Source organism: Nansenia antarctica, assembly GCF_963989245.1.
Source record: "Nansenia antarctica genome assembly, chromosome: 12".
Lineage (NCBI taxonomy): Eukaryota > Metazoa > Chordata > Actinopteri > Argentiniformes > Microstomatidae > Nansenia > Nansenia antarctica.
The window spans coordinates 4,827,252-4,850,030 of record NC_137682.1 but is presented as its reverse complement, the minus strand read 5'-3'; the positions used below and the strand labels follow the sequence as shown (position 1 = coordinate 4,850,030).

Here is a 22,779-nt window from a genome sequence, read left to right as displayed (position 1 = left end):
GTTTTGCCATCTTTTAATATTATTTACGTCCTCCATTGTGGCTATATCATTAAGAAGAGCCAATGATGGCAGTCTTAGCAAATTTGAACCTTGTTGTCTTTTAGTTGCACCATTGTGTATGATGATGTCGTCATGTTGCTGAATCTACCGTAGATTTTAAACTTTGGGTGCTGGTGGGAGCTCAAAAAATCTTCAATGGCTTAATAGCACTAGCACTTTGAGATGTATTTATGTAAAATGCATTACAAATAAAATGTATTATTATTAATAATAATAATAATAATAACTGTTAAACACTGGTTATTGATGACATAAATCTAGACCTGTGGAAATGTTATTTTTCCCTTGTTGACATCACTCTATCCAGGAAGTCAAAGGAAGGGCAACTAAACTCATAAACTGCATGTGGGTCTGGTGGGATTCCCCCCCCCCAAGGCGTCAAAACTCCCAGCCGGCTGCAAAACAAGGCTATGTCTGGGCCACAATTTTCTATGGCTAAATGCATGGGCTTAGGCAGGGAGTTCAGTCTCCTCCACACAATGCCTCATTCAGCCAGTGTCAGTGAGGTCTTTATGTAGGCCCTAAGCACTGGCTAGGCACAGACTCCTCTCCGGTTTCTTCCTCCGAGTGCTTCTCCGGTCAAACGAGCCTCTTCGCCTCTTCTCTTCTTACTTCAGTGAAACACGAGACACTACGTAGCTTAGGACTCATAAATTCCATTCTGCTTGTCACACGTTCAGTTGAGATGAAAATACACAAGTCAACAGCGCCTCAGTGGACTGTAGAGAGAACTTCTGATTCTGGGAGACTCAGAAAGAATCTCACTGAAGAAATTGATGGGTTTATGTTGCACCTTATTGCACCGTCCCACGGATTCTACAGTCATGTTTCAGTTTAGTAGTCAGTTTATGCATTCTGATTATTGAATGTGAGAAATCAGTGTGATTCTTATCACAGAGGCAGCCAGGATGTTTGTATCTTCAAGGCTGTAAGATTTAACCTGAAGTCGTTTTTGTGAAATGTTTTCGTAGCACTTTGTCAAATCAATATAGATTATTAGCTAATGAAAAAAAACTGCAAACCCCTGATATTGCTTCAAATATTTAATATTAAATATCAATAAATATATAAATAAATAATAAATTTAAATATCAGGGATTGATCTGCCTTTTGTATCAAGGCTTCAGAATCAGAACAACTGCAGTGGTAGAAACAATGTATATCACATCACCAAGATATTAAGTTTATTGTAAAGTGTAGTATGTATATAGTGGTATGTAGATCCGCCTTCCCTTGTTCTGTTATCCATTTTGGTGTTGTTATGGTTGTGATGTTCTCAATGTTTTCAACTGGCAATGTGTGTTGTTGTTTGTCTGTGTTCTGTCATGGTTGTGTCTTTTATTGTTTCTCCTGTTATTATGTAATATGTGTTGTTCATATACATTATTATGTATTATGCAGTGTTGTTAGGACCCCCTCGAAAACGAGATGGCACATCTCAAGGGGTTTTATCCTAATAATAAAAACTCTTTTCTCCTCCAGTCCTCGTCCTCCTCCCAGGAGCTGTTACACCAGCTGCCCTTCCAGCCCACGCCAGACGAGCTGCACTTCCTGTTCAAACACTTCCGGAGCACAGAGAGTGTTGCTGATGAGGAGGGGCAGCCTGCGCCCCCTGCGAGGCTCCGCTCCCGCAGTCTCAGGTACTTAGTACTTCAATGACTCACTCAATCACTTTCTATTGTCCCCAAGACAGACTTCAGGTGTGGCCTTCAGTATAAAAACACACAATACAGTGTGATAGTGATAGTTAAAGTTAATTTCGAACAGCAGTCCAAGTACATTGGAATACAAATGATTTAAAAAAAATAAAAAATTAAAGAAAAACCCACATGGTTAAGCTGTCCGAAAGGGAATAGGAGGAAGCAAAGCGTATTTGTCCCCATTCACACACTACAGTTACAGCAGCGTAGGTTTACAACAGAAACAAACAACAAACAAAAAAAACAATCAGGCTAAATGTTGTCATTCAAATTCAAATACACACAATACAGGATACAAACTATCATACGCTAATTTTTAGCAAATGGCATGTCCTGTCTCTTCCATGTTGTATCTAGAAAGGATATCATTATTATACATTCTTTTAAATTGCAGTTTATTAGTACACCTTTGGAGCTGATTCAATGACTCACTCAATCAATTTCTATTTCCCCCAAGACGGACATCAGGTGTGGCCTTCAGTATAAAAACACACAACACAGTGTTCTACATATAGCAGCACCACAACAGTAGGGCCACATGGGAATTCCAGATTTGCACGGCCAGCACAAATCCTGTGCCACCAATGTCCTTTATATAGAACATGGAACACGGAGGCAGGCAAATCTATTTTGTAAGGATTTATGTGATGTGTAACATGGTCCCATATTTATTTTTGGATTGTACTCCCTAGTGGCTCATTTGCTCACTTGCAATTGTTTACACTAATAGGCCTTGTCCATACATTTGGTTGGTTCTCAAAAGAGATTAAAAGATTTTGTATTTACTCAACACAGCTTGTTAATAATTGGTGGATACATCTAAGCCATTCAATAGCTGCTTGTCATATGGCGGCGCCCCCTTAGTGAGAAACACCTCACATATTTGGTCCCTTAATGGATTCAGCCGTGGTTAGGAGGCTTCTAATACTGCAGCCTTGCAGTGTTTTGATTGGTTGGTTGGTTTTCCTGTGATGTGCACCGTGAGGGGCAGTGAGACACAGAGCTGCTAAGACTGGGTTGTGGCTGATAGATGTACATGGATTCTACAGTGTAATACACAATTGATTCTACAATGCAATGTGCAGGAGGAGTGACTCATGGTTTTCTTGTGATTTGCATATTATATATTATGTCACGACAAACATGAAAGGCAACAACAATCTAGTGGGGGTAAAACCAAACAGAAAAGGGACATTTGCATCACATGAAGTCAACACATCTCACAATATCCTGAAAGTGTTTCATCACCGACACAGCGGCTAATGAAACTCTGCATCTCAAACCTAATGTTCTGAACTCTGTAGGCCTAGTTCTTGTAGCTGCCAGCTGCAATTGTGGTTGACTTATGAGAGGGGGGAAAAGAGCAACGTCATCAGGAACATTTTGTGATGCAATAACCAGCTGTTGAATTCACTGGCGGACTCAGGGGGGGGGCAGGGGGGGCGACCGCCCCTCCTGGTGCCCCCACGGTTGAAAAACGTCTGTCTTAAGTGCCCTTTTGAGTGGCGAAAATGAGAGGACGTGCCCTATCGGTGCCCCTCCAATGGTCTAAACTTGACCATGTGCCCCCACAGTTGAAAAACGTCGCACTAAAGTGCCCCTTTGAGTGGCAAAATTAGAGGATGTGCCATATTGGCTGCCCTTCCAATGGTCTAAACTTGACCATGTGCACTGATGGGGTCCCATGTTGTGCAGTAGGTGCCCTTTTTTCTTTTCACCCCCCCTGCCCTTCAAACAGCCCCTGGTTGAATGACTCTATACGTTGACTCTTGGGGGCTGCCCCTAATAGTGTACTGGACCAATGTTTATATTTGTAATGCTTACAGGGGGGTGCCCTCTGCACCCTGTTACTATTTTAACAGAGACGGGATGGGAGTGCCCTGATTTATGATAGTAGGCCCAGAGCCCAGCTGGGCAGCCATGTAACCAAACCCTGCTAGAGATAACAAATGTGTTAGTCACTAGAGCCTTAAGAGTTTTTTCGGTGCAGATGACTTGATCATGAAAACCTCCAGGCCCCAGTGTAGGGTCCTAGTGTGGTCGGGGTCGGGGGTCATGACTACATCGTGGAAATTCAGCTGTTTTCTGCTGCTTCAAAATGTGAATTTGAACATGGCAACTTTAACCTATTACATAATGTGTCCTCTGACTGACTGATTGACCTAAACTGTACAGAAAGAACATAGAGTCTTGAATCATCACTTCTTCTTTTGTTTTCTCTCCTCCTCCAGCCCCGGTCGGACATGCGGCACGTTTGATAACGAGATTGTGATGATGAATCATGTTTACAAGGAACGCTTCCCCAAGGTAGGTGGTTTTTCCGGGACTCATCACATTTTACCTGTTAGGAGGTAAACCCATTAGGCCAGTTATATACGTACTCACTTCTTCTTCAGCCCACTTACCTAGCACACTTCCTAGCATACTCTCCAGTACACTCCCTAGCACACTCCCTAGTACACTCCCTAGCACACTCCCCAGTACACTCCCTAGTACACTCCCTAGTACACTTCCTAGCACACTTCCTAGCACACTCCCTAGTACACTTCCTAGCACAAATCCAGCCCACTTTTTATATTTAATTTCCTCCACTTCTTCTTTATGTACCTACTTGTATGTATATCATCTTGCATCCCAAGGCCCATTTAAGAACATTTTGTGTTTGCAGGCCACGGCCCAGATGGAGGGGCACCTGCTGGACATCATAGCAGACTGCTCCCCGGGCAGCGCCCTGCCGCTGGCCGACGGCGTGCTGGGCTTCATCCAGCACCAGCTAGTGGAGCTGGCCAGAGACTGTCTGGACAAGTCCCAGAACGGCCTGGTCACATCCCGCTACTTCCAGGAGCTTCAGGAGAAGCTGGAGAAGCTGCTGCATGAGGTGACTATCTGACTTAAGGCCAATGCACACAAATTACTTCGTCGCACCGCCGAATTCGATTCCATTGTTTTGAATGAGACAATGCACACGGCGTGCGATGCGATATTGTCACACGACAACATTCGATTCTCCATTCACATTCATTCATTCATTGGTGTGAATTGAGAATCGAATGTTGTCGTGCGACAAAATCGCACGCCGTGTGCATTGGCCTTTAGACTTACATGGAAGTAAAGAAGTGTTGTGATTTTGCAAGACTTAACTAATATTATTGTTTCAAGTGATATTTCTTCCTCTTGCATAATGTTGCATGGGGGTATTTATCCTCCAAGTGTATTAGATAGATTGTATCACTCTGTATTTCTTCTTCTTCATCTGAAGTAGCTGATGAACATAATTATTAGAAATCGTGAGCTTAGAATGATATGGTTCCATCTCTGTTTAGGGCAGTTCAGAGATATTGAGCGTCAAAGTTTTTACATTCCATTATGTTTTGTGAGATGGAATCTTTGTATTTTATTAATTACTAACTAATAAATGTCAACATTTTAAAAAATAACACCACACAGGCATTAATAAACACCTAATGGATCAGATTATGTAAAAAAACTCAATTTGGACAAAAATGTAGATAGAACCTTATAATTCTAACGTCACAAAGTGTTGTGATTTTGCAAGACGTAACTAATATTATTGTTTCAAGTGATATTTCCTCCTCTTGCATAATGTTGCATGGGGTATTTATCCTCCAAGTGTATTAGATAGATTGTATCACTCTTATTTATTCTTCTTCATCTGCAGTAGCTGATGAACATATTAGAAATGTTAGAAAGATGTGGCCTGGGGTGGTCCAGTGGTCTAGCACCGCGGTCTACAGTGCACACATATGCCCATGTCGGCATGGGTTCGAATCCGGCCCATGCCCTGCTGACATGTCCTCTCTCCCTACTTCTCCTTACTTTCCTGCCTGTCTTCACTATCTCTGTCAAGTAAAATGAAAGATATGAGTGGTACAAACATCTTGAAATGTTTGTCAACATTCAGTAAATGGTTTGCATTACAAGATTTCCTTGAATCCATACCCTCACCCCCCCCCCCGCCCACACACACACACACACACACACACACACACACACACACACACACACACACACACACACACACACACTCAGGCAGGAAGCCCTACATTGCATGGGTCATTTATAAATGTGTTATTAATTGGGACACAAGACAAACGTCAAAGCTAACTTTAATGTGTTTCCTTTCAAAGGGAAATGTTGCATTAATTGTGCTTTTGATCGCTTCAAATATCCTCTCTGCTTTGCGTCATATTGAGAACATTGGATTGTAATTGATGTGGATTGGATTTGGTTTCATTGGTCCTTGTAGTGATCAGATTCTTTCCCATTAGTTTGTGGTTCAGTTGTCATTTCACATTACATTGCTTTCTCCTGTCTTGCATGTGATTGCATGATGATTCGTTGCGTAACTGTCCATAGGAACAATCCTTTTCCATACAAAAGATTATCTTAATTTGCTGTACAGTTAATCCCACAGGAACATTTGTTTGTTTGTGAGCATGGAAGTATTATCGTTAGTGCTGCAAAATAGAACATACATCTGAGAATCAAACATTGAATTTTCTTTTAATGGTCAGTTGATTTAAGACCCTAGACCTCTCTTTCAAGACTACCTCATCCTAGGCACCCAAGTATTATGTAATCTTGTCGTTGTACGTAAGATTTGTCTTGAGCAGGACACGGTGTAATGTAGCACAGGCTCATCAGCACTCAGTTAATCCCTGTCACAGTCACCACTAGTCAAAGGGCCGGTTTCAGAGACAAGGCTTAAGCCTAGTCCTGGACTAAATCACACTTTCAATGTAAAATCTCCATTGAAGATGTTTTTTAGTCTAGGATTAGGCTTAAGCCTTGTCTGTGAAACCGGCCCAAAGTGTTCTAACTTTATGGAATAGACCGTATTATAATAGTTTTCTTGTCGCTTATGGATATCCTGTGATATTTTAAGCAAAATTAGTAAGAGTTGCTTGTGATTGCAATAGTATTACTATATGCAATAACTCTGATACGTCATGTAACAAATGTTGTCATGCTGTAGTCTGGCTCAGTATAGACCGTTTTAAACATCATTTAAAGTGAGCAGCACATTTCAAGTGCTCTTTAAGCAAGTAAGGAATAGTCAGTCACTGATGTCTAGTTTAATGTGGAAGAGCAATTCTAGGCCAGTAGTTTAGTTTTATTTATTTGATTACAAAGCACACAATTCTGTATAAGGTAAATAACAAAGTGTGAAATACATATAGACACAGACAGTATCGTAGACAGGCAATATTGACAAAGGAACATTTCATTGCCTACAGATGAAACCACTTTCACTTTCCACACTAGATATGGATGATTGTGTAATAATGCCTTGAGTGTAGTACAGAGCTGTCATGCCAACTGTGGTACAGTATAATACATCAAGTTAATAAAATGTCTCTTTCTGTATTTGTAATATCTTCTGTTATCATCTGGATCTTAGATCAGCGGGCTCGGTCGAGACTTTTTAAAAAAACAGCTAAAGACTGTCTTGTATAGACAGGCTTTTGGCTAGCCCCAAAAGCCTCCTGTCTTTCTGTGTCATATTGTTGTACACTTGTTGTTTGTTACCGGTTTCTTATTTTCGCTTGTTTGTCTATTTTAACCTGCTATGACTTTCGCTCTTTTATTATGTTCTTGTATATGTCAAGCACTTTGTGACCCCTGGTCTGGGATAGGTGCTATAGAAATACATTTCGTGAGCTTAGAATTATAAGGTTCTATCTCCGTTTCAGGTAGTTCAGAGATATTGAGCGTCAAAGTTTTTACATTTCATTATGTTTTGTGAGATGGAACCTTTGTATTTTATTTATTACTAACTCAAAAATGTCAACATTTTAAAAATAACACCACACAGGCATTAATAAACACCTAATGGATCAGATTATGTAGAAAACGAAATTTTGACAAAAATGGAGATAGAACCTTATAATCTTTTATTTATTTTTTAAATTTGTTTTTTTCAGATTTTATCTCTTTTTCACCCAATTTGGTAGCCAATTGAACCCAACCTAGCATCCAATTATCCCCTGCCTATTGCATAGGATCCGCCGCACGACCCCGTGGCCGGCAGCCCCAGAGGAGGCCGCCAGGCAGACTAGCTGACTGGCTCCTCGAGCCCAGCACCGTTATTCCGGCACCCCGGGGGCGCTGTTGCTACCGCCCTCGGCAGCGGCCGCCCAATATGCCGCTCCCCGTGTGTGCCCGGCCATATCCGGATCTGGCGAGCTGGGATTCGATCCCAGTCCCCGGTGGGCAGCTTGCACTAGTGGCCAGTGCTTAGACCGCTACACCACCGCGGGGCACAGAACCTTATAATTCTAACGTCACGATTTTACTTACTTAATTACTTCTCAGGCATACGAGCGATCAGAAAGTTCGGAGGTGACGGTCATCATTAAACTGGTGAAGAAGATTCTCATCATCATATCCAGGCCAGCCAGGCTGCTGGAATGTCTGGTAAGACGTCAGAGTCACACTGATTTATTAATGTCTGTTTAGCTTTGGGTGACCGTGGCAAAGGTTTGACCAACAAGATGTTGAAGACATACCGTATACCTTTTTGTTGTGCTCTTGATTGCAAACCACAGGAGTTTGACCCAGAGGAGTTCTACCATCGCCTAGAAGCTGCAGAGGGCCACGCCAAGGTGGGCCAGGGCATCAAGACGGACCTCCCCCGCTACATCATCAGCCAGCTGGGCCTCACCAGGGACCCACTGCAAGGTACTTACATCCAATACAATTCATCCTGGTAGATTAAAGGAGGAATGATTCCTTTAAATGTACCAATACCTAATTTTTAATTTCCAACCAAAAGCTATCTTTAAGCTACTTTTAGGAATTCAGTTTGATGTACAGTATGTCTAGTATGTCTAGTACAGTATGTCTAGTATGTCTAGTACAGTATGTCTAGTATGTCTAGTACAGTATGTCTAGTATGTCTAGGGGTAAGTGTGTCAAATGATCCTTAAAGGGTTCTCATTATGGAGAGTTGGTACCCAGTGATGTCCATGCCACCAGTTGGTTGGTTGGTTGAGGGACTACCGTCGCATCGGATTGATGCCCCCTGTTGGAAGACAACGCCATGCCTCCTTGGATCCGGTTGAAGACGTTTGACTGAGTCTGAGGTGTTTTCTTTCCCGTTGTAGAAATGGTCCAGCTGGAGCAGAGCAGCCCGGGACATGGAGCAGACTGCAGAGACTGTGACGGCACTCTGGAGGTAGGCAGGGAGAGACGCTACCACTGGGAGGGAAATGGAAAGAGGTTTAGAGCGTAGCAGTGCATTTAGTATTCGGTTGTTAAGTCTGACGTCAAACGTGACGTTTAGCAATTTCCGGGTCCAAACCAGAAATTCCCCGCACCAGAGTACCAATGTACTACAGCGGTAGAATGACAGTTCAGTTTTAGACTCTGATCTATTAATACAACAAGGGACACAGCACTTTCCCGGTTTCCACATATTGTCAGCGTCTTTGAGCCTCGGAAAAGTGCTATATAAATATAATGAATTATTATTATTACTGAGGCATTTTGAAGACAGCGCCTCAGCCAACGTTGGACCCGGAAACACGTCACGACTTAACAACCGCATAGTAAGCATAAGCATTGCGTTGGTTTATATTGCAGAGAATAACATCAAATCAAGGTCTGCAACTCTTTTTTTGGTCTCCTTCCCAGAGTAAGCTCTCTGGCCTATCAATGACATAAATCAAAAAATTAACTATAGGGAGAAAGATTATCTTCAGGCCCTTCTCCGTTTGAATTGCCCTAGTATAGCATTTAGTTGCCATGTTTTTAGATTTAGTTACTTTTGAAGTTTGAGCGATTTGTAAGAACAAAAGTACAGGAAGTGTATTTCTCTAGGTGTGTACAGTCACATATTTAAATATTAAAATAGAGCTCGCTTTGTGGTTGGACTTGGAAATGTATTATGTTCAAGAGAAACACCTCGAAGAGTTTAATTTTAAAACGCTTTTAAAACACTACTGTATATCCACCATTTTCAAAAATGTACTTTCCACTATTCAACAAAATGTCACATTTGAAAGTACAGTAGCTTTGTTAAGTTATTTGCTTACATATTCTGGAAGTTGTGATTTTAATCATGATAAATGTCAACAGAAATGTAAAAAATCAACAAATTGATAGTATATAGCGTTTGGGAATTAAACTCTTAACTTGTTTTTCAATGGTTGTGTCAGAATCGACACTGCACCCCTCATCGTAGGAAACCACTGGAGAGTGACTTTGAGACCATCAAGCTCATCAGCAATGGCGCCTACGGGTGAGTGCTTGTTTTTTTCCGTCTCTGTTTTTTAGGGAACTTCGGCATGCAAGAAGCAGAAGTGAAACTGAAAGACTGTCTCAAATGCGTGTGATGCCACACAGTTGGGCAGTAGTTCTTGACTCAAGCAATGAACCCAGAAACAAGAACTTTTTCTGAGTGCTATGCTGTGATTAATCAATCAGCATAAGGAGCATCAACTAGTCATGGTTTTGATGATTAGCCTTCTAATACTATCATGTACACTTGTGCTAAAATCAAGCAAGTATGTTTAATGGCTGTGAGGCTGAGTCCTAGGGCAGTGGTTCTCAACCCTCTCCTCGGGGCGTCCCAGCCACTCCACATATTTGATCTGTTCCACCACCAGCTCACCTGATTCAACTGATCAAGTACAAACCATAATTGCTTTGCACTTGATTAGTTGAATCAGGTGTGCTGGTGGTGGAACAGATCAAATATGTGGAGTGGCTGGGACGCCCCGAGGAGAGGGTTGAGAACCACTGTCCTAGGGGACGGGATTGACTGTTGTTATACACTGCTTCCAAATTAGCTGACCCTCTCGCTCCCGTCCCTTCCTCCGGTCCAGTGCTGTGTTCCTGGTGAGACACAGGGAGACCCGGCAGCGCTTTGCCATGAAGAAGATCAACCGGCAGAACCTGATCCTGAGGAACCAGATCCAGCAGGTGTTCATGGAGAGAGACATCCTGACCTTCGCTGAGAACCCCTTCGTGGTCTCCATGTTCTGCTCCTTCGAGACACGCAGACACCTCTGCATGGTCATGGAGTATGTGGAAGGTAGGGTTCTGCTGTAGTGATGTGTTTAACAAAGTCACAATACACACCTATGCATATACAGTGGGGGAAAATAAGTATTTTGTGAGTTTACCCACCTTACAAAGAAATGAACAGTAAAATAAGTATTTCACCCCCTACCAACCAACAAGAATTCTGTCTCCCACAGACCGGTTATGTGACCACGAGGCACACAGATTAGTCCTCTCACTTTAAGAAAGTACTCCTAATCTCAACCCGTTACCTGTATAAAAGACTGTATAAATAGACTGTTCATTTCTTTGTAAGGGGGTAAACTCACAAAATCAGCAGGCGGCAAAAAACATATTTTCCCCACTGTAGACATACATGTGGAAGGGAGCGGTTTCCCTTCTATGCTGTATTCAAACAAAAATACACACAGACGCCCTCAAAACCCACACAAACATTCTCAACTGCCAAGAAATCCACACACTTTGTTGGTCAAGTCACAGCAAAGTCCAGTCACAACAAAACTTGAAATGTGTCACACCCATTGTTGCTTTTCTCCTCCTCTGTTCTGTCTTCCTCTGTAGGCGGTGACTGTGCCAACCTGCTGAAGAACATCGGCCCGCTGCCCGTGGACATGACCCGGATGTACTTTGCGGAGACAGTACTGGCCCTGGAGTACCTCCACAACTATGGCATTGTACACAGAGATCTGAAACCTGACAAGTGAGTATGAAACCTTGTACGTCCAGGTGTCATGCTCAAAATCTGACCGCTGCCGTTTGTCTAAATAGTAGACTAATGTCTATAGAGTAAGTAGAACACTTCCAAACATTTACAATGAATCTTTCCTTTTTTATTACTTATTACTTACTTATTTATTTGTTTGTATTCTTTTTTAAGACAACATAAATTGAAGTTACATGGTCAACACTTTACCCGCTACGCCACCTAAGCACCCCGTTTCCTTCCTTTCTTAGTTTGCTGATCACATCAATGGGCCACATCAAGCTGACCGACTTTGGCCTGTCCAAGATCGGTCTGATGAACATGACCACCAACCTGTATGAGGGACACATTGAGAAGGACACAAGGGAGTTCATAGACAAACAGGTGGATACCTCCACGTCTCTCTCACCTACATTAATATGCATTATATAGTATAAGCAGTGGTTAAATTGGGTATATTGAAACATTGAATGAATGAATGAATGAATGGTCTTTATTGTCATTGATATAGTACAGGTACCAAATAACGAAATTTGGGAGGGGGGCTCCCCTGGTGCTAGGAAAAAAAACAAAAAACAAGAAGGGAAAAGAGCTGGTTTACATAAATAAAGGCTATGTACACTATCCACTATACTATACTATACAAATAAAACACTGTGCTGTACTCTATGCTATGCTATACCTATTCTAACATTTCCTATCTCTGAACCTTATGTAGCCGAGGGTTGTCATATTGCACATAGTGTTATTGCACATTCATTTAAAGTGTCGCAGTTTGCAGGTTTGAAATTTTCACAGTTGTGTTGCATTGGGAGGTGGGAGGTGGCTCTGAGAATACATCATTCTTGTTTACTTTGTATCGATGAGCGGCTCATGCAAACTTCCCTGTGCCAGTCTGCTATTATAGTGTCGGGCGCAGCCCTCAAAGACAACAACTCTGCAAAGTAGTTTTACCTGATCGGAAAAGATGGCGCCCATAACAACAAGCAGCCGTTCTATGGGCGTGTCCTGGGTGGGAGGAGTCTTGTGATGTAACATCCAATCAAATCACGCCGTTCCATCAGTGAAATGGGGGAAACGCTCTAAATAACTAAGTTGTTCAGTTGTGTTTAAATAGTTTACCAATGAAATGAAACCCAAATTGGCCAGTGAGTGTTCTCAATTACTTAACTTACAGCAAATATATATATATATGTTTGTTTTCTTTAATTAGGTGTTTCTACCTCCCGATTTAACCCCTGAGAATAAGCCCATTCCATAATAATCTGGGAGCTCATCCCTGTAAAACAAACATTTATAAGTGGAAACAAACATTTTCATTTTGGTGAACTGTGTTCCCACACATTCACTCCCCCCAATTCCACTTGTGTTCTCCTCTCATTTTACATTTACATTTTTGGCATTTAGCAGATGCCTTATTCCAAAGCGACTTACAATCAATACATTTGAATACTAAGCATGTGAATCAGCAGTCCACCAGTCGTAGCAGGAAGAGTAATCCAGCTCAGGCCTGGGGCCATTGATAGAAGGAAAAACCTTCTCCTATCACCTTCTTCTAAACCTATGTTCTTTTTTTCCTCTCCTCTGCTGCCTCCCTCAGGTGTGTGGTACTCCAGAGTACATCGCTCCAGAGGTGATCCTCAGACAGGGCTATGGGAAGCCTGTAGACTGGTGGGCCTTGGGCATCATCCTCTATGAGTTCCTGGTGGGCTGCGTTCCTTTCTTTGGGGAAACACCTGAGCAGCTCTTTGGACAAGTCGTCAATGGTGAGAATCATTTTATTGCTTCTCTGGAACGGGGTCAGGGCCGGTCCTAGGCATAGGCGAACTAGGCGGTCGCCTAGGGCGCCAAATGCCCAAAAAATGTCATGTCTCTATGAAAATATGTCTCAGCCTACTGTCTATTTTTGTCTTGAAACCATTGTTGTCCATATTTTTACTGTTGAATGTGTGGGTGGTGATGAGGCAGTACTGGTGGCTTAATGTGGTGGTGGTGGCGCCCCGAAAAGTTGTGTGTGTGTGGGGGGGGGGGCATCAAATCATACTCTCGCCTAGGGCACCTAAATGCCTAGGACCGGCCCTGAACGGGGTAACATACAAACGACTGATGGAATGTTAAGGAATATTCATGCAAATGACCAAACTGGAATATATTATAACTGGAGTTTAATTTGTGTTACATGTGTTCCCGTCTTGATATTGTCTTACTCGTTGCTCATGTAACAGCAGATTGTATTATAGCACTGTTGTCAAACAGACCTTGGCTTGGTCAAATACATTGTCAAATACTTGAGTACCGTAAAAACTTATTTTAGTATTTGTTTTGGTTCTCGCGAAGAGCTGAGGCTGTGACTGTACTCTCAGCCAATCAGTGTTGTGAAACACGAATATTAATGTTTAAAATTAATATTTATGAAAACACCTACAGCAGCAGATTTCCAAGAGGAAAAGAGGCTCCGGAAAATAAAGAATTATAAATAGTTATTAACCTGCTTTCTTCAAAACAAAAAGCCCACATTAGTTAATGAGATGCCCAAGAATGCCACAAAATGTCAATTAAACTAACTGGAGAGGACTTTTGGAGAGGAAGTATTTGAAATTATTTGACCAAAGTCTACTATCAAATACAATATCACCCCCTCAGTCCTGCCTTCTTCTTTGTGTTAAACCCAGATGACATCATCTGGCCTGAGGGGGAGGACGCCCTGCCTGCGGATGCCCAGGACCTCATCACCAGGCTGCTGAAGCAAAGCCCGCTGGAGAGACTAGGGACTGGTGGGTGCTTTTATATTCAATTCAATTCAACTTAATTCACCATGTGCAGTGCACTAGGAACATGATTTGGTATTCTACCATGCTGAACAAGCTGCAGTACATACAACAAGACGACAACACGACAATACTCAAGACAAAATATACAGTACCAATATGAGTGGATATTATGAATAAATATACTGTACAACTAAGTGCAAGAACATGTAAAGTGCAAGGTGCAATGATCAGGAGTTATTTTATATTCACTGTTCTAAAATAAATTGTATGTACAATGTTGATGAAACCATTTACATTCTCAGTACAGTTCTGTTATGATAGTATTTAAGAATCACAAGACAATTACTCAATGGCACGACTAATATGATTCTCACAGCACATTACGAATGCACACAGTACATCGAACTATGTCAATTTGAAATATAATTTGTTATTTTCTATGACTATGTTTTTTTATTTGACATAACTAGGAGGAACAACTGAGGTGAAAATGCACATGTTCTTCTTTGGTCTGGACTGGAACGGACTGTTGCGCCAGAAAGCCGAATTCATTCCTCAACTCGAGACTGAGGACGACACCAGCTACTTTGACAGTAGGTGGCAACCTACATCACTCTCTCTACCAAGGAACAAGTCTTTCTCCCCAAAGTGTGTACAGTTTTACTCCCCCTCGTGGATTAAAAAAATAAGGATCTATCCCTATTGCCCATGCTTAACCCTTAAACTACCCAGATGATACTAAATTGTAGTTTAGTAGCTTCCAATTCTTCATGAATTTGTAAAAAAAACAAAAAAACATCCCCAACAACTCTGATCCATTGTATTTAGTGACAAATATCTATTCAGTATCCATTCAGCCGATGTACAACTTGCCTGCATCATAAAAAAAGGTTTTAAGTGATTTTAAATATTTGGGGCATGTGAAATATTTAGCTCCCATTGGTTTTATCTTATATTTTTAAGCTAGTAACAAGTGTAAAATGTTAAAAACATAGAACATTGTGTTGGCAGAACAAATCATTTTCTGTTGTTATACAAGATTATGAGAAAAAAAAATGTTTGAAAGATTGTGGCTTTTTATTTTTTTATGTTTTCATTATTGGAGTCTGGCCAGAACCCTGTTGTTAAACAATGTACTGTATGTTAAATATGTCGTAGCTTTAGGGTTACAAATCCAATGCATTTAGATGCATGAGGGGGGGGGGGGGGGTGAATACATAGAGTGGTAACACTTTACATTAAGGTGGCATTTATAAATGGTTTATAAATAGTTAAAACATAATTTATAACCAGTGGATTCAATTCTAAACCATTTTACCAACTCATTCAACACCAATGGTGTTTGTAAATAGTTTATAATTGAATAATAAACTGGTTTTATGATAAACCATTTATAAACCCTTTACAAAGGGTGCCTTAATGTAAAGTGTTACCCGTAGTGCATGGAGAGGAGGTTAGAGAGAATACTGTTGAGTACAGCCTATGTATATGTTACGGTACATGTGGGAAAACTAGGGTTAGGGTTAGGTGCTAGGGTGACGTGGTACATGCTGGCATGTCTAACCCTAACCCTAACCCTACCCCTAATCCTAACCCTAACCCTAGTTTTCCCACATGTACCGTAACATATATATATATATAGAGAGAGAGAGAGAGAGAGAGAGAGAGAGAGAGAGAGAGAGAGAGAGAGAGAGAGAGAGAGAGAGAGAGAGAGAGAGAGAGAGAGAGAGAGAGAGAGAGAGAGAGAGAGAGAGAGAGAGAGAGAGAGAGAGAGAGAGAGAGAGAGAGAGAGAGAGAGAGAGAGAGAGAGAGAGAGAGAGAGAGAGAGAGAGAGAGAGAGAGAATACTGTATGAGTACAGCCTATGTGAAATGTTTCCAAACACAAAATGAGTGTGTTTGTCCAAATGTCTGCTGTCTCTCTTGACGTGGTGTTTTGTCTTCTCTGCACTCCAGCACGGTCTGAGAGATACTGCCACCTGGACTCTGATGATGACGATGATGATGAGACAAATGACGAAGATACATCCCTGGAGCTCAGACAGTTCTCCTCTGTTGCCCACCGCTTTAGCAAGGTCTGTAAATATGACAAGTCGTGACGTTAGAATTATAAGGTTCTATCTCCATTTTTGGTCAAAATTGAGTTTTTTTTACATAATCTGATCCATTAGGTGTTTGTTAATGCCTGTGTGGTGTTATTTTTTTAAATGTTGACATTTTTGAGTTAGTAATTCATCAAATACAAAGGTTCCATCTCACAAAACATAATGGAATGTAAAAACTTTGACGCTCAATATCTCTGAACTGCCCTGAACGGAGATAGAACCTTATCATTCTAAGCTCACAAACTGTTGGGCATGCGAATCAGTTGTTTTGTATGGTGCGCATCACCATACAAAACACTTTCATTAGATAGCACATTTATCAAACAAATTAAATAATTGAGAAAACTGGATTTGTGAAAAAACTGCATTCCTTCAAGCAAAATGCTCTGATTCAATCTCAGGTTGATTTGAAGCTCATGACTTTGGTGGAAACTTCTGCTTGACCCCTGACTTATTTGGCCCCTCCCCCCCTCCCAGGTGTACAGCAGCACGGAACACCTTTCCACATCCACCCCGTCCAATCAGAGCCTCTCATCGTCCGAGCGCAGCCACAGTGAGGAGAAGGAGGAGAGGTGGGAGGGGCGGGGCGTGGTCTCCCCCGGGGACGGACACAAGCAGGGGGGGGCTAGCGGAGGGGAGAGCAGGACAGATGGACATAGAGGAAGGTGAGAAATAGCAAGAGAGAGATTCTAGACTTGGATTCTAGAATTCTAGAGATTCTAGACTTCTCTCCTTTGCTCTCATGATTATGTGTGTGTGTGTGTGTGTGTGTGTGTGTGTGTGTGTGTGTGTGTGTGTGTGTGTGTGTGTGTGGTGGATATGTAGGCATGGAAACTATAAATCAGCTATCATTTGGTGAGAGTACCCTACCAGTATTAACTCCATCACGTGAGCTTAGAATTATACGGTTCTATCTCCGTTTAGGGTAGTTCAGAGATATTGAGCGTCAAAGTTTTTACATTCCATTATGTTTTGTGAGATGGAACCTTTGTATTTTATGAATTACTAGCTCAAAAATGTCAACATTTTAAAAATAACACCACACAGGCATTAATAAACACCTAATAGATCAGATTATGTAAAAAAAAAACTAAATTTTTACAAAAATTGAGATAGAACCTTATAATTCTAACGTCACGATCATCTTATTTTCTTCCGTCTGTCCAGCCTGCGTCCACGGACCTCCTCCACCTCCTCCCAGTCCGAGAGGAGTGCCAGTCTGTTGGTGATGAACAGCACCCAGAGCCTGGACACCATGCCTCGCTTCGCCATCTCTGCGGAGGAAGAGGGTGAGAGACCCGTTTACTTTGTACTATAGTGTATATGTTACGGTACATGTGGGAATACGGTACATGTGGGAAAACTAGGGTTAGGGTTAGGTGCTACGTCGACTTGGTACATGCTGGCATGTCTAACCCTAATCCTAATCCTAACCCTAACCCTACTCCTAACCCTAAACCTAACCTTAACCCTAGCACCCTATTACCTAACCCTAACCCTAGTTTTCCCACATGTACCGTTATCCCACATGTACCGTAACACATACACACGCATACAATTCAAATACATAATGTTAAAAAGCTTTAACGTATTTAAGATGGGGCTTGATTTAGCTTTGAATTTGCACTTCTGCAACCATTCCATTGATTCCATTGTACCAACAAACTAAATCAAGTGCAAATCTTGTACTGATATTTAATTAACTCACATCTGCACTTTACTGGCTCCTACACACACACACACACACACACACACACACACACACACACACACACACACACACACACACACACATTTCATACTCTGGTTCTCTTCCTTCCCTCCTCAGACGGAGTGGTCTCGAACCTGCGGCGTATCCGTCTGCGCAGCAACAGCACGGGCACCAGGCCAGCGTACAGGAGAGGGGCGTCCCGTCGCATCGGGCACCAGCTGGACACCACGGAGAAGCCTAGACCCCCTGCAGGCTGCAAGGTCCCCAAATCTGCCTCGGTCTCTGGCTTGTCCCTCATCATCACTCCAGGTAGAGAAACACACAAGTAGCTGATGAAAGTATCTGAAAGTGATTTCGCATTATCACAGATGGACGAATTACAATTCTATTCTTTCTGGTGTCATACTGTGAACAATTCGGTTGTTAAGTCTGACGTCAATCGTGCCGTTTAGCAATTTTCGGGTCCAAACCAGAAATTCCCTGCACCAGAGTACCAGTGTACTACAGCGGTAGAATGACAGTTCAATCGTTTTTTTTTACTCTGATCTATTCATACAACAAGGGACGCAGCACTTTCCCGTTTTTCCCATATTTGTCAGCGTCTTTGAGCCTCGGAAAAGCGCTATATAAATATAATGAATTATTATCATTACTGAGGCATTTCGAAGAGAGCGCCTCAGCCAACGTTGGACCCGGAAACACGTCACGACTTAACAACCGGATTCACACCATCCCAACCCGGGACACGATATACAGTATATCATCACTAACGTATCACCTCTCGTCATTTCTCCCATGCAGATGACACGGCAGGCCCTCCGACCAGCCCTAAGTCCTCCCTGTCCCTCTCCTCGAACCCCTCGTCACGTGACTCCTCCCCCAGCCGGGTGGACCTGTCCCTCAGCATCAGCAGCCTGCGCCCCCCTGTGGTTATCCACAGTTCGGGGAAGAGGTTTGGCTTCGCCCTGCGAGCCATCCGCGTCTACATGGGAGACAGCGATGTCTACACCGTGCACCACATGGTCTGGGTTAGTGACCAAAATGTCATACTAAGACACTGTGATGATTCTCTACCCAATGGAGTGTGCACTCCTTCGGTTTGTTTGGTTTATATAGTGTATATGTTACGGTACATGTGGGAATACGGTACATGTGGGAAAACTAGGGTTAGGGTTAGGTGCTAGGGTGACTTGGTACATGCTGGAATGTCTAACCCTAATCCTAATCCTAACCCTAACCCTAACCCTACCCCTAAGACTAACCCTAACCGTAGCACCCTAGCACCTAACCCTAACCCTAGTTTTCCCACGTACCGTATTCCCACATGTACCGTAACATATATAGTAGAACTGGCAGGACTCCCTCTAGCCCATACTAATCCATGCTGTTAAACGCATGAGACGGGAAGTACTAGTGTAGTTCTATCTGCAACATTCAATATGTTGCCCCCCCCCCCCGACACACTTTATATTTAATATTACACACCGTGGGATTCTGATTGATTCTTTCTTTTTTTCTTGTAGTGTGTCGAGGACGGAAGCCCTGCTCACGAGGCCGGTCTGAGGGCCGGTGACCTCATCACACATGTGAACGGAGAGACGGTCCAAGGGCTGGTGCACACAGAGGTGGTGGAGCTGCTGCTCAAGGTAAGACCAGGTGGCGGCTGTGGCGCAGGAGGTAGACTCGCCGCCTAATGATCACAAGGTTGGCAGATCGGCGGTTCGAGCCCCGGCTGGCCACATGTCGAAGTGTCCTCGGGCGAGACACTGAACCGCAAAAATTGCTCCCAGTGAGCGGGCCGGCGCCTTGCATGGCAGCTTGCCGCCATTGGTGTGTGAATGTGTGTGTGAATGGGTGAATGAGAGGCCGTTGTAAAGCGCTTTGGAGCAGCAAAAACGGCGCTATATACAGGTGCAACTCAAAAAATGTGAATATCGTGCAAAAGTTCATTTATTTCAGTAATTCAACTTAAAGGGTTAAACTTAGATATTATATTGACTCATTACATGCAAAGCGAGATATTTAAAGCCTTTATTTGTTATAAATTTGGTGATTATGGCTTACAGCTTATGAAAACCCCAAATTAAATATCTCAGAAATGTTTAATATTACATGAAATCAATAAGAAAAGGATTTTAAATACAGAAATGTCAGCCCTCTGACAAGTATAATCATGCATATGTACAATGCAATGAGTCTATATAATATTTAAGTTTAACCCTTTAAGTTGAATTTCTGAAATGAATGGACTTTTGCACGATATTCAAATTTTTTGAGTTGCACCTGTAAGTGCAGTCTATTTACCATTTACCTTCACCTGACTAATCCTATAAGATGAGTGATTCCTTTAGGCAGGCAGGACAAATCCAGCATACCCTCCCAGTGGTAAAACAATTCTCCAAGTTTTGGAGAGAGAGAATGCGGAACGAGGATGCGGAACACTGCTCTAGACCACGTACATGCGAAATTCTGTTGTTTGATAGTGGTCTAGTCTATTGCAAACTAAAACTGTTAAGTTAAAGGTGTCACTCATGTACACGGTTACAGCTCGAAGTGGCGGCGAGGTCTGGAAAAATATTGACATGGTCTTTAAAAAGTCTTAGAAAGGTATTGAAATTAACCTCAAGATTCCTGTATATGTACCCTATGTTTGCAGAGTGGCAACAAGGTGACCCTGCAGACCACCGCCCTGGAGAACACCTCCATCAAGGTGGGCCCGGCTAGAAAGACCAGCTACAAGGGCAAGATGGTGCGCCGCAGCAAGAAGAGTAGGAGGAAGGACGGCCAGGAGAGGTAAGCACATTTCGTGACGTTAGAATTATTAGAAGGTTCTATCTCCATTTTTGGTCAAAATTGAGTTTTTTTACATAATCTGATCCATTAGGTGTTTATTAATGCCTGTGTGGTGTTATTTTTAAAATGTTGAAATTGTTTTAGTTAGTAATTCATCAAATACAAAGGTTCCATCTCACAAAACATAATGGAATGTAAAAACTTTGACGCTCAATATCTCTGAACTACCCGAAACGGAGATAGAACCATATCATTCTAAGCTCACGATTTTGTAAGAACAGCATTCTTCATTGTAGCATTGTGTAATAATCAGATCAATAAAAACATTCCGATGCTTTGTGGTAATGGAACCCTATTTCTGTCCCATAGCCGGAGGCGAAACATCTGGAAGAAGCTGTCCAAGCACCCCCCGCCTCCCATGCAGAGCAGCCGCAGCTTCTCCTCAGGCTTCCAGCAGTCTGTGTCCTCCAGTGACAGCCTCTCTGGCTCCCCCACGCAGAGCCTCTCGCCTGGGCCCTCCACTCCCTGCCGCTCCCCCGCCCCTGACCAGTCTGGAGGTGTGTGCTCAGAATGTTCATGACAGAATGTTGCCCATACTTTCCTAGACACTTGTGTAGATCTGAAAAGGTTGACTACTGTAGGTTAAGGCCCGGGCTCCACGGTGATGTCTTGTATTTTTCATTTTGACCATACAAAGCGGTCAAACACTAAAATGTCCTCTCTCTCTCTCTCTCTCGCTCTCAGACTCCAACTCTCCTCAGAGCTCCTCCCCCTGCTCCAGCTCTCCCAACTCCCCGGTCCCCCAGCCGCGGCCCAGCTCCCTCCACGTCCTCGGCCGCTACACCAAGGCCGGCCGCTGCAAGTCCACCAGCAGCATCCCCCCTTCCCCGCTGGCCTGCATCCCGCCTCCGCAGCCCGTCTCCCCTCAGTACTCCCCGTCCTCCCTTCCCGCCATCCCCAAGACTCTCCACGGCGGCTTCCACGGCAAGACCCTGTCCCCCCCCACCATCGCCCGCCACTCTGTCCGCCCGCGCAGCGCCGAGCCACCGCGCTCCCCTCTCCTCAAGAGGGTCCAGTCGGCCGAGAAGCTCTCCGGCGCCTACCACGACCGTGACAAGAAAGCCTTCGCCACCCGCAGGCACACCATGGAGGTGCCGCTGTCTGAGGGGGAAGGGTTGGAGGACCTGGTGGGGGACACAGCCACAGGGTTCGTCTGCGTTGGGGAGCACGGTGGTCGCCAGGGGCGTTACCTGGGCGGGCAGAGAGGTCATAGTCATAGCGATCCGTCGACCGGCGGCGACCACCACCGTTCTAAAGAGGTAGTCGTGATGAGGAAGCTAGCTCATTCCGAGCGGAGGGACTCCTTTCAGAAGCAGGAGGCCGTGCAGGAGGTGAGCTTCGACGACCCGGAGGAGAAGGAGGCGCAGAGTCCCTCGCTGCCTGTCAGGCAGTCCCGGTTCAAGGCCTCGTGGATCAACTCCGCTCAATTGGAGTCAAGCTTGGAGCAGGTTGGGAGAGGAGGAGTGAAGGGTACAACACTGAAGTCCAAGCCAAAAGAGAGGGAGGGGTTTTAAGGTTGCCACTAAGGGGCAACTACCAATGATCATGGTTGACACTTTCTAAAAGACACCCAGACTAAGGTCAACCTCTCTGACCAGCTACTGTGTTAAGGGCTTGCATGTTTGTCCCAACCCCATTAGAGGCCATCAGAGGGATAGAGGAACAAAAAAAATGTCATCATGTCGTCACGTCAAGTTACAGTATTCATCCTACCACTCTGTAAACAAATGTTGGGGACCTAAATTGTTTTACATCTTGGTTATTTGTTTCGATTCCTTTGGGGTTTGGGGATCTCTGTAGCACCTGTAACGTTTGTATCATGTAAATACC

General features: G+C 43.3%; 1 protein-coding gene across 1 annotated transcript in view; it reads left to right on the top strand.

Moving 5' to 3' along the window:
* Positions 1-22,490, top strand: part of mast3a (microtubule associated serine/threonine kinase 3a) — a 33,326-nt gene extending 10,836 nt beyond the window's left edge. Inside the window, exons 6-27 of the mRNA XM_080543355.1 lie at positions 1,543-1,700; positions 3,992-4,067; positions 4,429-4,638; positions 8,097-8,198; positions 8,330-8,462; positions 8,888-8,958; positions 9,941-10,023; positions 10,610-10,818; positions 11,370-11,508; positions 11,763-11,895; positions 13,112-13,277; positions 14,184-14,285; positions 14,753-14,875; positions 16,237-16,355; positions 16,863-17,050; positions 17,553-17,674; positions 18,214-18,405; positions 18,898-19,124; positions 19,620-19,742; positions 20,753-20,889; positions 21,259-21,446; positions 21,634-22,490. Coding sequence (XP_080399481.1) covers positions 1,543-1,700; positions 3,992-4,067; positions 4,429-4,638; positions 8,097-8,198; positions 8,330-8,462; positions 8,888-8,958; positions 9,941-10,023; positions 10,610-10,818; positions 11,370-11,508; positions 11,763-11,895; positions 13,112-13,277; positions 14,184-14,285; positions 14,753-14,875; positions 16,237-16,355; positions 16,863-17,050; positions 17,553-17,674; positions 18,214-18,405; positions 18,898-19,124; positions 19,620-19,742; positions 20,753-20,889; positions 21,259-21,446; positions 21,634-22,463 — 3,831 coding nt within the window. The 3' untranslated portion in view covers positions 22,464-22,490. The remainder of the gene's footprint in view (positions 1-1,542; positions 1,701-3,991; positions 4,068-4,428; positions 4,639-8,096; positions 8,199-8,329; positions 8,463-8,887; positions 8,959-9,940; positions 10,024-10,609; positions 10,819-11,369; positions 11,509-11,762; positions 11,896-13,111; positions 13,278-14,183; positions 14,286-14,752; positions 14,876-16,236; positions 16,356-16,862; positions 17,051-17,552; positions 17,675-18,213; positions 18,406-18,897; positions 19,125-19,619; positions 19,743-20,752; positions 20,890-21,258; positions 21,447-21,633) is intronic.
* The last annotated feature ends 289 nt before the right edge of the window (positions 22,491-22,779 follow it).